Raw genomic sequence first — 13,992 nt, 5'->3', positions numbered from 1 at the left:
TGTAATAACTGCCATTGCTTTATATAAAAGCAATATGTAGAAGAGATAGATACAGGGACGTAGCCCATTACGTCTAGAGAGAAGTATTGACATCAACGGTACTCTGTGAACTGATCGTCTTGTACTCGCTGACTTCCTACTCCTGGAATTGATTCCTTGTTTCGGAAACAGTAACTACCCGACATTGACGCCTTATGTATTCATGGGAAATGGAGTGAGCGAGGTAAGTTTTACGCCGCTTTCATCCATATTCCAGCAATATCACGGCAGGCAGAGTATAGAGTATACAACCCTCAGAAGTATTTACCAAACATTAAGTGAACTTTCACAAACATGAGGCACTGGGTCCCATTTCATGAAGCACTCCTAACAACATGACTACCATAACTCTGTGTTAATTTATAGGAGTTACGATAATCGTAGCGTTTCAATCTTTGACACACATGACCCTGGACCATCCAGGATACACTGAGGTTGACTAAGAGACATGTTCATGCGTAACATACCTGAATCTGTCCTGGTTCGGTGGAGCGGATGCCCTCCTCCTGAAGGTCTGCATGTGTTGACCTCACACTCTCTCGCGATCCCTGCAGCTGGTCTACAGCATGGGATACACCCACTGCAGCAAACCGGAAACATTCCTGGGTGGAAAACAAATATTACAACTAAAACTGCATGAAGTGGGGCAATCAAGGAAACTGAATGGAGGTATGTCACTGTGTGTTTGTATTTGTTGTTCAATAGAGCTGCGACGATATATCGTAGTATCAATAATCGTGATACTTTATCCGACAATAAATATATCGATACTTTTTTTCATATCGTGATATGTATCGTTATTATTAATTTTCACCAGAAATTGGTGGTTATGTCAAAATTTACACTGTTACTTGCTACCAAAATATACATTTTGAAAGAAAATAACTAAAGATAGCATATCGTGAGATGCATCGAATCGAATCGTATCGTTCCAAGATATCGCAATACGTATCGTATCGTGAAATTTCTGTATCGTCACACCTCTATTGTTCAATGACACAATCAGCAATATGTTGGCCACAAGGCAACGTCCTGTAAATAATCAAATCTATACAAGACAATCAAGTATGAGCAATGATCCACATCAACAGGGCATGATGAAATCCTATCAACCATCAACGTACGATGACACTCCATTCACCATGAACATGTTACATTGGTCACATCGTGTTACATAGATTTAAATAGGTCACATGGAGTTACAAGACGTACTCACCTCTGACCCTTTGGTGCTGCCAGGCAGGTTGATGATGAGAGTACTCTTCCTGATGCCACAGGTCAACCTGAAACATATCTCATGTAATTAAGAAAAGGAAACAGTTACAATGGTTACAACAATAAATAATGAGTGTGAGAGTGGGTATCCAAGCTGGGATAAAAGTCCCTTCAAACACTAGAACATTGTCATCTCGGCAAACTGACTTGATACCTGAGAAAATCCATCATAACTTTAGTGAAATCTGCAACATGTATGAGGTGAGGTGAGGTGAAATTGGGTTTAACGTCGTACTTGAGAATATTTCGCTCATATGATGACGTGCATGCGTGTGTATGTGCAGCTGCTTGTACTAGCCCAGACTGAAGCTGTTTTTATAGTGCTAGCCCACTGAGATACCATGCCGCAGTGAAGTATGAATACCCCACTCAGACACATTATACTGACTCCGAGCCAACCAGTCCTTGTTGTACCCATTAATGCCGAGCGCCAGGCAGGGACCAACAAGTACCATATTTTTAACGTCTTTTGGTATGACGCGATCGGGGATCGAACCCGCGACCTTCCGTTCTCCGGGCGGATGCTCTAACCACTACACCACAGAGGCGGTCGCAACATGTATGAGCTTAGTAAGACATGATTCAGGTTTACTGTTGGTTGGTTGTTCCTTTATGTCACACAGTATTCCTGCCGTATGGCAGACAACCCAGTGGTCGATATTGTAAGCAGCCATCTGCACCATTAGGGAACAAGGACATGAACCGAGTCACTGAACCTCAACATCAGATCCACTGAGTCACCTCTAACATCCAGAACAGATTGCTGGATACATATTCTAATGTGAACACTAGATACGATACATGTTATTACAGAAAATGTTCCTTCACCTTGACAGCATCGCCAATGGTGTGATGTTGAGAGAGCCGGTTAACATGGCCACGGTGATTCCCAGAGCATCTCTGTCCAGCACTGCCTTAGTAGCCTGTAGAGAAACACATCACAAGATTTACAACTGAGTAAGTAATGTCTACAGCTGCTTTTGAACAGTATTCCAGGGTGTCTTAGCCAGACGGGGTGGAAAGCCTGAAGGGACAAAGACATTTACCACCTTGTTTAAATTCACCAGGATGGCTTGTTGCAGACAAATCTAAAGACCGGGTGAAGTTGGTGTAAGGGATGTAACTCTGCACAGTGAATTGCAGACCAGTTGTGTTTAGAACACAGAATCAACAGAAGCAGTGTAGTTGTTCAGGACCCTTCAACTCAATTCCTGCAAAGGCAAATTTGTCAAACAGACATTTATAGTTGGAATCAATTCACAAACTATTACCATGATTACATTGGTACACTGTATGCTTTCACACGGGAGAGGAAAGTATTGGGTTCTGGGAACCTGGTCTGTCCTAGAATTCTAAAGAGGAAAAAGGTACTAGGAATATATTCGGTTAACACAATCCCAAGAAGACATGGTAATCAATATACCCTGCCACAGGGTTCTGTTCCTATTTGGTTCCTTTTTTTAAAATCCACCACGACATTCATGTCCTGAAAACACACACCATATTTGGCTTCCCTATCTAGAATGGTTACTGAGAAATTCTGTTACCAGTGGGGATACCATGCACTACATCAAGAAACGCATGACAAGGGCCATAACTCTGGAACAAATTGTAATACAGTTTCCATTTTCGAACTCCATCAAAGCATTCATGTCCTGAAAACACATCATAAATCTAGTTTCCCTATCTATACAGTTTTTGAGAAAATCTGTCCCCACTGGGGAAACCGTGCAAGAAATACATGACAAGATCCTTAACTCTGTAACAAATTATAACAAGGTTTCCGTTTTCGAAATCCATCAAGGCATTCATGTCCTGAAAACACATAACCATTTTGGTTTCCCTATCTGTAACGGTTACTGAGAAAATCTGTCCCCATTGGGGATACCGTGCACAAAGTCAAGAAATGCATGACAAGGGCCATACCTCTGTAACAAATTGTAACACAGTTTCCATTTTCAAACTCAATCAAGGCATTCATGTCCTTAAAACACATATCAAATTTGATTTCCCAAACTAGAACGGTTTCTTAGGAAATCTGTCCCCATTGGGGATACCATGAACTAAGTCAAGAAATGCATGACAAGGGCCATAACTCTGAAACAAATTGTAACTCTGTTTGAAGCTTTAGAACTCGTGGTGGGGATAATAATCTAAACTCCACAGAATGTTAACTTGTGTTTCTGACAAATGAAAATTACCTCTGGCGTGACATCACGTGCAGTGAAGCCAGTTCCCCCTGTGGACAGGATCAGGTCCAGCTTGAGGTTGTCTGTCCAGTCTATGAGGAGATCCTGATTCAAGAAACAGACAGCTAGTTATACTCCTTGAAGTACAACAACAGGTTGATGCAGAGCATCAGCATCATGAAACAGCCAGCAACCTGGTATCATGCAGGCAATACATTAAATCATCAATTGATCAATCAAAAGTCAAAACTATTATCAATATGTTGATAGGTATTTCCATTAAGAACATTACATAAACAGAACAAACAACAAGAAGACAAAGTCATCAATATCCCCCGCAATGGCAAAATACTCTTCATGATTATGTCTACGAGTTATGATTATGTCAAATATTTAGGTGTGTATATAGAAAAGTGGAAGGAGAGTATTGAAAGGTTTTTAAAGTTCTGCTCCAGAAAGGAGCACTATCACCAATTTCAGTCTATGTCAAACTTGTTGCCACGGAAATGCCAAAAATATTTTATTCAGAAATCCAAAACTACCAAAAAGGCACCAGTACACCACCAGATCTATCTATGTGCCAAGTTTGGTGAAGAAATAGTGAACGGTTTTAGAGTTCAGCTCCGGAAAAAAGCACTACCACCAATTTCAGGTTAAGTCGAACTTGTTGCCATGGAAACACCAAAAATGTTTTATTCAGAATTCCAAAACTACCAAAAGGCACCAGTACACCACTAGATCTATCTATGTGCCAAGTTTGGTGAAGAAATAGAGAACGGTTTTAGAGTTCTGCTCCGGAAAAGACAAATGTGCACGGACGGACGGACGCACGGACAGATTCCATTTTAATACCCCCCGGGGGATAAAAAATGCTGTTTCATCATGAACACGAAGAACTAGAAGACAGAGTATAATTGGATGTCATAATGAAACACATACATAGGTTAAAAGTCATTCAACATACAAGCACAAATATGGTACAAAAATTGCAACAATTGTCATGAACCTCCTTATGATTAGATCCTCTTGCTTGCAATACATCCCATTTCAGATCATATCGGAATAAACATTCACCCAACCACACCATATGTGCTCTGTTGTGGGGCAGGACAGAAATCCTAGAAACTCTAATGAGTCAAGCTGCCAAATACGGTCAGCCATCCAAGGACTCTCTGTGACCAAAATTGCTTAACTAATTTGTGACCTGGGCTCCAGACACACGACCCCACACCACCATCTCATCTCAGTAACGTTATGTCCTCAGAGCTTTGTGCAGCAGTACCAAACACCAAAATCTGATTGTAACAAGGTTACAATAGTGAAAGTGTTTTTAACTAAATGCTTTCAGCATGGTTAGTTCTGTGAGGCAACATGCCCGCAACAGTCACCAAGCTCAGATTGTTACTAATTCACTATGATCTGTTGATTCCTTTGTCTCCTATCCAAATTACCAGGGTTAGGGGACGCAAGATTCCTGCGTATTGGACGCAGAAATTCGGTGAAGTACCCCCAAACTAAAATCCTGTGAGTCCTTGTTGACGTAGTATAATTTTTTTCTGGGAAAGAACTTTCTGAGTTTGTAAAGACATCCTATATTAATGTGTAAACATTTTATTTACAGTCATTATTCTAATGACATTGAAAGTAACACATATCATAACGTAATCATTATCAAATGGGAAGCATCCATTATCATTGATTTCATGCAAATTGATTGACTCCCAATTTTGGAAATGGACTCTCAAAAAAATATGCCCTGAGTCCCCAGGGCTCCTAGGTTCGAAGAGCTATGTAAAACCCTGAATTACAAATCTGATTATTTCTCAGAAGGTTGGTTATCAAATATAACATCAGCATGATAATGGCATAAATCCTTCCTACCTTTATCCTTTGAACTTCATCTGGTACAATTTCCTTCACACAAACTTCTCCATTAATTCTGAAACAAGACAGAGGAACATACAGGAGGGAACAGAGCCACTCCAGATCCCAAGCATACTGTTACTACATGTTGTTTACTGGCCCCAAAACACAACCGTTAATGTAGAAGTTAGTTAAGACTCACACCTCGTCACTGAAATGGAGATATTTTACAGAAAAATAAACGGTTCATAAATTAAATTAATAAAATATAACAAAAAGGAGCTCTTTCTGACCATGTTCATATATTCTGTATTTTACTATATTTACTGGTTTACCAACTTATGTCAATTTCATTTTGTTGTTTGTTGTTTCATGCAGAACTCACAGAATATTCTAGCTTTATTACAGCAGATTGCAAATAATCAATCTGGATTAGGCAATGTAGGGAATAATATGATGAGCACTGATCTATGCAATGTAAGTCGCCTCTTCAGACCAGCATAGGTTGCTGGGGTCATCTTATCCCCTCCTTAATCCCAGCTGGGATATGTTAACTTGAACCCTGGTAATCCAGTTACACTTACAATTTCTTCTCCTCTATCAGGGATTTCAAGTTTTGTCCACTCTTATCCTCCACCTGGCCTGAGAAACAGCTGTCACTCACTGAAACAAGACCAACTAAATATATGAGGCCTAAAAAAAATGTTGTGGTTCCGATTACCCAACCGACCCTTGAATTCTGGTGCCGACCCTATTTTTTTAAGCAGTATAAATAAAATAAGCGTTCAAATACTATTGTTTTACCCTGACGGACATCGGTCATTCTGATAGCAAAAGTCAACATGATGGCGGCAAGCTTGATTAAAAAAAATATTACACATTGATAAATGTGTTATTAGTTTGTACTTTACTTTTTTTTTAAATGTTAAAAAAACATCCTTCCTAACTTAAAAATCTGAACTGAAAAAAAAAACACTGAAAGAAATGTCAACAAGTGTTTGCCACTGATATGGCAATGTCCCCCGCCACTAAAGAATGGAATAACTATATTTACTACTTTTTATTTTTTGGTCACATACAAGATGCCTGAAATGACTGGTGTCTGCATAATCTCCCAATGTTGGCTGTCAACATAATTGAAAACATTGGGGGCAATGTTTTATGAGATATTGCATTTAAATAAGTTTGAAAAGCAGTCAAAGTGTCGTGGTGACCTTGAAGATAATGTCAAGGTCACCCAAATCAACTGGTGTCTGCGTAATCCCCCAATGTAGGCTGTCACCAAATTTGAAGAGATTGGATACAACAGTACATGTGAATATCACGTTAACGAGTTTGAAAAGTGTTCAAAGTGTCTTGGTGACTATGAAGATAAGGTCAAGGTCACCCAAATCAACTGTTGTCTGTGTAATCCCCCAATGTAGGCTGTCACCAAATTTAAAGACATTGGGTACAACAGTTCATGAGATATCACGTTAACAAGAATTAGGACGTACAGACGGACGCCGATGAATACATAGTCTCCCGTTCCGCGTTGCGGCAGGGGACAATAACATGCCATATAATTTTCATTATAAACACATTTAGCAAGTTTCTGAAGACCAATTCTAACCCAGATTTCACGAAATACTTCTCATATATCAGATGTCAATGAATAAATATATGTGACAATTACATAAAAGAGTCTTTGGTAAATCTTACACTAAACTCTATGCGATCTGTTGATATTCATGGCCCTCTACCCCCGAAGAGAAATGACATCTTTGAGCCAGAATGAGTGAGTGAGTTTGGTTTTACGCCACTTTCAGCAATATTCCAGCAAGATCAGGGTCGGGGGACACCAGAAATGGGCTTCACACATTGTTTCCATGTGGGGAATAGAACCCGGGTCTTTGGCGTGATGAGCGAACACTTTAACCACAAGAATACCCCACCACCTCTGAGCCAGAATGAACACACGCAGACACTACTGTTAGCTACAAGGGGCAGTTACATATTTTCTCACTAATAAAGCTTCAGTTTCTTTAACATATTAAAGTGATTTCTTTTGTGTAAATAATATACCATAAACTGAACCAGTATTGTCATTTCGGAAATTAAAATGCATGTACACAAACATGACAACATCAGTGCTATCTCTGCCATGCATCCTTTAACAATTTTGCAAATGTACATTTGAAACATGTTAAAGGTAGTTGATGAATGTCTAATTATCATATGATTGCTGGATCGTGTACACATTCCCTAGGATAGATGTTGATATACATGAAAATTCCTGAGATGATAAGCGACCTGATTTTTGACAACCATCAGTAAATATTTATCAGTGTAGTTGACCAAAAAAGTAAACATAAACGCACAATAAAATATTATTTTTATTATCCCTTTTCATTTGGAAAGCACATGCACAATATGTCACAATCTGGTGCTATATGTATCCTGTTTATGACACTTGTGTGATTCCTATTTAAACATCCATGCTTCAGGTATGTACACATTGATCAACTATGACAACACTGATGCATACTCTCCCTGCCAGATCATACTACCATGACAGTAATGCACCAAGTGGTAGCCATGGTTACAATCTTCCTGTCACACTGTCATCATGGTAATGTTATTTCTACACCAATATTGTGGAAGCAGTTGTTTCAGTTACATTGACAAATCGTAAGTAATCTGAAATAATTGATAATCCATTGGCAGGCAAAAATAAAATCAATTTTGTGTTCAACTGTGGAGGTGCCATGGAATTTTTCTTGGCAACTTATTTCATTAGCCATTGCTTCAAGGCATTAAATATGTTAGGAAGGTAACACACCCAGCCTGTCCAGCAGGTCAAAGTGACCTGATTTTCAGAGGCCAAAATATTTTCTTCCAGCATTTTCTAGATAAAACTAATTTCAATTTTATTAAAAATCATTTCCATCATCATCAGAATCAAGTGGTAGGCCCTTAAACATTCTGAGGTCATTCTAACATGATACAAGTCTTCTCCTTCACTTACAGTAATACTTTGTGAGGGTCAACCTTACAGTCAGCTCTAATAATAAACAAGTGTTTGCCACTGATATGGCAATGTCCCCAGCCGCTAAAGAATGGAATATCTATATTTACTACTTTCTATTTTTGGGTCACATACAAGATGCCTGAAATGACTGGTGTCTGCATAATCACCCAATGTAGGCTGTCAACATACTTGAAAACATTGGGTGGAATGTTTTATGAGATATCTCCTTTAAAAAGCGGTCAAAGTATCATGGTGACCTTGAAGATAAGGTCAAGGTCACCCAAATCAACTGGTGTCTTTGTAATACCCCAATGTAAACTGTCACCAAATTTGGAGACATTGGGTACAACAGTCCATGAGATGCCGTGTTAAGAAGAGTTGGAAAAGTGTTCAAAGTGTCGTGTTAGTCGTGACCTTGAAGATAAGGTCACGGTCACCCAAAATCAACTGGTGTCTGCGTAATCCCCCAATGTATGCTGTCACCAAATTTGAAGACATTGGGTACAACAGTCCATGAGATGCCGTGTTAAGAAGAGTTGGAAAAGTGTTCAAAGTGTCATGGTGACCTTGAAAATAAGGCCAAGGTCACCTAAATAACTGGTGTCTGTGAAATCCCCCAATGTAGGCAGTCGCCAAATTTGAAGACATTGGGTACAACAGTCCATGAAATATCGCGTTAACAAGAGTTAAAAGTGTGCAAAGTGTCATGGTGACCTTGAAAATAAGTTCAAGGTCACTCTAATCGACTGGTGTCTGCATAATCCCCCAATGTAGGCTGTTTTTCCTCCTCGTGGTTTGGTAGACTGTCAGTTTTACCTGAAGTCATGGCGATGCATACTATAGAAATTGAAGACATTGGGTACAACAGTTCATGAGATATCACGCTAAGAAGAGTTTGAAAAGTGGTCAAAGTGTCGTGGTGACCTTGAAAATAAGGCCAAGGTCACCAAAATAAACCGGTGTCTGCATAATCCCCCAATGTAGGCTGTCACCAAAATTTGAAGACATTGCGTACAACATTTCATGAGATATCGCGTTAACAAGAGTTTAAAACGTGGTCAAAGTTCATGAGATATCACACTAACAAGAGTTTAAAAAGTGGTCAAAGTGTCGTGGTGACCTTGAAAATAAGGTCAAGGTCACCCAAATAAACTGGTGTCTGCGTAATCCCCCAATGTAGGCTGTCACCAAATTTGAAGACATTGGGTACAACATTTCATGAGATATCGCGTTAACAAGAGTTTGAAAAGTGGTCAAAGTGTCCAGGTGACCTTGAAAATAAGGTCAAGGTCACCCAAATACACTGGTGTCTGCGTAATTTCCAAATGTAGGCTGTCACCAAATTTGAAGACATTTGGTACAAAAGTTCATCAGATATCGCGTTAACAAGAATCGGGATGTACGTACGCCGCTGAATACATAGTCCCCCGTTCCGCGTTGCGGCAGGGGACAATAATAAAACAATAATCATGCTAATCATATCTAGCTTAACCCCCTGAATGCCGAGTTCTTTTTCTGATGCACATTTTGATAAGATCTGGAAAGTGAATGTTGCGTGAACAATTTCGTTTGCCTGGCACTGGGTCTACCTACAGCTATGAAATCACACACAAATGTAGAATATCAAATTTCCTATCTGATGGTGTAAACTTAATTGCAAATACTTTAGCAGTTTGAAAATTAGACACTGCCAAATATTGTCATAAATTTTGTAATGCATTAAAATACAGTAAATTTCTCTGCTTTTTATCAAGCACCGATAAAAGCAATAGGCAACAATTTTTATAATTTGGCATCTTTACGGAAAGTGTGAGCAAACAAAATAGTGCCCAATATCTGAACGAAGTATATATGAAATTGCTTTGTGTGCTTATGTATACACTCAATCTAAAAAAATGATTTGCAATAAATGTCAAAATTGACTTTCCTCTATGAGTATGACATCAAACCACAACAGAGACGTCATTTGGGCTTGGACGATACACTATGCCATGATACTTTACATATCGCGTTTTTTTACCTGCAATACGATACGTATCACGATACATACAACTTGAAAGAATGACATGGTATCAAGATTTAAAATGATTTACTTCAACTTATTTACTTTAACAAAAACACTATTGTAATAAACAAACAAGTAACTCCGTCCATCATACTTGCGTATTTTTCTCTAAACAAGTACTGTAACATGTTTAAGATAATACTGTTTTGAAAAAAAGTATCGTTTGTATCAATATACCAGTCCACGGTACAATAGCTGTATCAAACTTAAATGCATCCCGATATCAGTGAATTGTCCCAGTCCTAGATGTCATACACGTATAAAGATAAGGGGGCATAACTCTGCTATGCTTAATACTACTAGGTACTTGTAACTGAGGTTACTTGGAGAGAATTTGCTGTGGATATGGACACTATATTTTCATGATGTTTAGTTCACGATGAACCAAATTATTCCAATCCAAAGATCCACACTGTAACCAGATACGTTTTGGTAATATCACAATTTATAAGAAATGATTAGACCATGTTACATTAGAAAGCATTTAACAGCAAATTGGATGGCCCTATCCAACATGTAAATTAGTACTTAGATTCCTACATTCTAGTGTTTATTATGATGTGTTTTGACTAAATTTGCCATATGTTTAACTTTAAGTGTAATGAAATTACTGAAAATGTTACAACACTTTAGTTGATATCATGGCTTAAAGCTTGTTTTATGTATTTTGTGATGTCGGAGAAAGATAAATGGTATGTTAATTAGTATATATCTCACCTAATTCCCATTAATTGTATAAAAGGTCTTGGCTACTCTGTCAAAATTTCGACAGAACATAAAATGACTGATTTTACCATTTAAATAACGTCCTCAATAGATCAACAATTAGATGGTTTGACTGTGTATCTTAATGTGAACAACAAGTGCACCTGTTTGACATCAATTTAATGTAAATGAAAATGATTACTACAAAGCACACAAACATATTTTTAAGGATAAGACTTTTCTTTGTTTATGATAATGTGACTTTTCGTAGAAACATAGCTACAATTTGGTATCCTGTCACAACAAAGTAACACAATATTTTTTTCCGAATAGGAATTGATTATAATGTATCATCGAAAGCAATGATAGTGAATCATAAAACGTTTGTGACAAACGCACACCTGGCGAATCAGTATACGTCACTCTTTAGTAAAAAAACAAAATAAACAAATTCAATGAACAAGATAATTCCTATTTATATGTGAGCAAATACATTTAATGAAATATATTAATCATTTTCATCAACACTGTTTCATTAACAAGTAATACTTATAATGTTAAATTAATTCACTCTTCATTAACCTGTTCATATGAAACTGTAATATTGGTCCCCAGTATCGAATATTGCACAGCATAGGAACTAAAGTACATGTTAGTTACGCCTACGTTTAATCTACTAATATTCACTTGTGTAAAGGTTTAAAATAAGGTGTACTTCACTAAATGTGTCCTTTTCTTATGTAAATATTATTCAAACAAACAAAAACTTTCAAAGAATAAAAAAACGTATACCCTATATCCACGTAAAATATCATATAGGTAATGAAATTAGTTTCAAGAAAAGTATCTGACTGATACGCAAAATATACATTATAATACTGAAGTGTATCAATGGGATATGATGTATTCACTCTTATTCAACTGACCTTCACCTCAAAGAAATTGCCAAATATGTACAACAATGTTGACATATGACATCACTACCGAGGACTGATTTATTACAAAATGGCGGCTTTGCTGACATGGGCACACAGGATTTTGCGAGGACACTTCCCTTTATATATATTTGTTTTTACTGGTTCCCAAGATTACAATCTTACAATCCACAGGGGTTCAAATCACTGTTTGGACAATAACTCGAAAACCGGACAGCCCGACTATTTCAATGTGCGGTTCAATCAAACCTTACGTTTTTCACAAAACATTGTGTTGAGTTTGTAGGTCATTCTTTTACCTTTCTGCTCATCGTATTCAATTTGTCCAACTGCATTTCATATTTGACCACTGACCCTCACATTAGCACAGTATTAATATATTGAACCCATGTCTGTTAGCACTACCCTCTGCTTTGAACAAACATCTGGCCTCTCTTCGGTAAACCTCAAAAGTTTCTGTAAATCTCTGAATGACTTGGAAACAGAAAACAGCTCTCATTGGTAAATTTCCATGTGTGCGATTATTGCGCAGGAAATGAACATGATGAAAATCGTGTTTTATTGTGTTTTTATCATTTTCATTGTAATTAAGTAAGCGAAGAAGCTAGAAATGCCAATAATTAACGCTGTTCTGTGTGATTTTGTGTCAGTCATGGTGTCACGCTGCACAGAAACTTTGACAATTTGGAATAAACATATCACATTACTGTATTGTATATATTTCTAATTTCATATTTCTTGCTACCATAATCTTTCCATGCATATTCTAAATGTTAAAGTATTGAGCCTATGCATGCTGCAAATAGACGAATTAATGGGTGTCTGAAAACTTGAGAAAATGCTACACAGTCTGAATTTTTCTTTTTTTTTCATTGGAAATAAGCGCTGTCTTTTGAACACAGCATAAATTTTCACAAACAATATCTTTCGTCTCATTTCATCTAGACACTTGGTATTGGTGACAAAGACCATTCGACAAAGTGACAAAGACTCTAAAATGTATGAGGAATTCAGTGGTGCATTCGCAGATGAATATGAAACTGTGGACAGAGGAGTCACATCCTATTTTCGATAACACATGTCTAGGTAAGCGATCGATAACACATGTGAGTAAACACTCAGTATCTAAAACGACACCTGGAGCCGTGTACAACTACAAGACACGCAAAAGGTAAATAGAGTCCCGATTATCGTCGATATTGGTTGATTGAGGATTCATGTCAAGCGATTGTAACGTTTCCCAACAAATGCCACAGGCTTGCTGCAACCGTGGACGTGTGTTATTTTCTGGTCATGCTTATATTGGCATTAGCTCAAATATCTACTCTCTGCAGTAGGCCTACATGTTCCACATACATAACAACAAAAAACGATTAACAGTTCATGTCACGCCTCTATTTATGCCAATGCGCTAGATCCTGTCTCTGTTAATTGAAAAAACAAAGTCAATATCAGTGACAGATTTTCTTAACCGATATCCAAAACATCAAATGACGACGTACCTGTTAAGATGCCAACTCGAATCGCCTTTCCTTCCCGCTCCGAATCTCCCGAACTCTCCGCCATCTTTCCGCCGAACTGTGTTCCTTTTACTCTGGATCCAGTGTGTAATTGAAAAGATTGACAATAGATATTTTACCGTGGGATTTGTTTCCTTATTACGTTCCTTCATGTGACATATTTCTCTGTAGAAGATTAATGTGATACAATATCAATGTTTCCAATGGGATACAAATGCATACACTGGTTCTACCGTTGTACGAGATGCAAGGTTAGCGCTCATATATTTTACCAGTTTAGGTAGACAGGAGCCCAGTCAAAAGACTACATGCCGGTTTGAGAGTATAGCCTACTGACGTAACGACGCGGGAGTTGCGACATGCGCCACGCCCCCTTGATGGAAGTGCAAAG

The 13,992-nt window shown here is 38.0% G+C and overlaps 1 protein-coding gene across 2 annotated transcripts in view; it reads right to left on the bottom strand.

Moving 5' to 3' along the window:
- LOC124283662 (gephyrin-like) overlaps positions 1-13,861 on the bottom strand; it is a 31,738-nt gene extending 17,877 nt beyond the window's left edge. Inside the window, exons 1-7 of one of the 2 annotated variants that reach the window (XM_046719654.1) lie at positions 13,584-13,861; positions 5,951-6,029; positions 5,385-5,442; positions 3,516-3,608; positions 2,143-2,237; positions 1,256-1,322; positions 507-641 (exon numbers count right to left, since the gene is read on the bottom strand). In XM_046719654.1, coding sequence (XP_046575610.1) covers positions 507-641; positions 1,256-1,322; positions 2,143-2,237; positions 3,516-3,608; positions 5,385-5,442; positions 5,951-6,029; positions 13,584-13,647 — 591 coding nt within the window. In that variant the 5' untranslated portion in view covers positions 13,648-13,861. The remainder of the gene's footprint in view (positions 1-506; positions 642-1,255; positions 1,323-2,142; positions 2,238-3,515; positions 3,609-5,384; positions 5,443-5,950; positions 6,030-13,583) is intronic. The other variant, XM_046719653.1, reaches the window with a different exon arrangement.
- Between the last annotated feature and the right edge of the window lie 131 nt (positions 13,862-13,992).

Source organism: Haliotis rubra, unplaced genomic scaffold (assembly GCF_003918875.1).
Source record: "Haliotis rubra isolate DU_JTF1 unplaced genomic scaffold, ASM391887v1 Scf32, whole genome shotgun sequence".
NCBI classification, from domain to species: domain Eukaryota; kingdom Metazoa; phylum Mollusca; class Gastropoda; order Lepetellida; family Haliotidae; genus Haliotis; species Haliotis rubra.
This window is presented reverse-complemented; position numbering and strand designations above follow the sequence as displayed.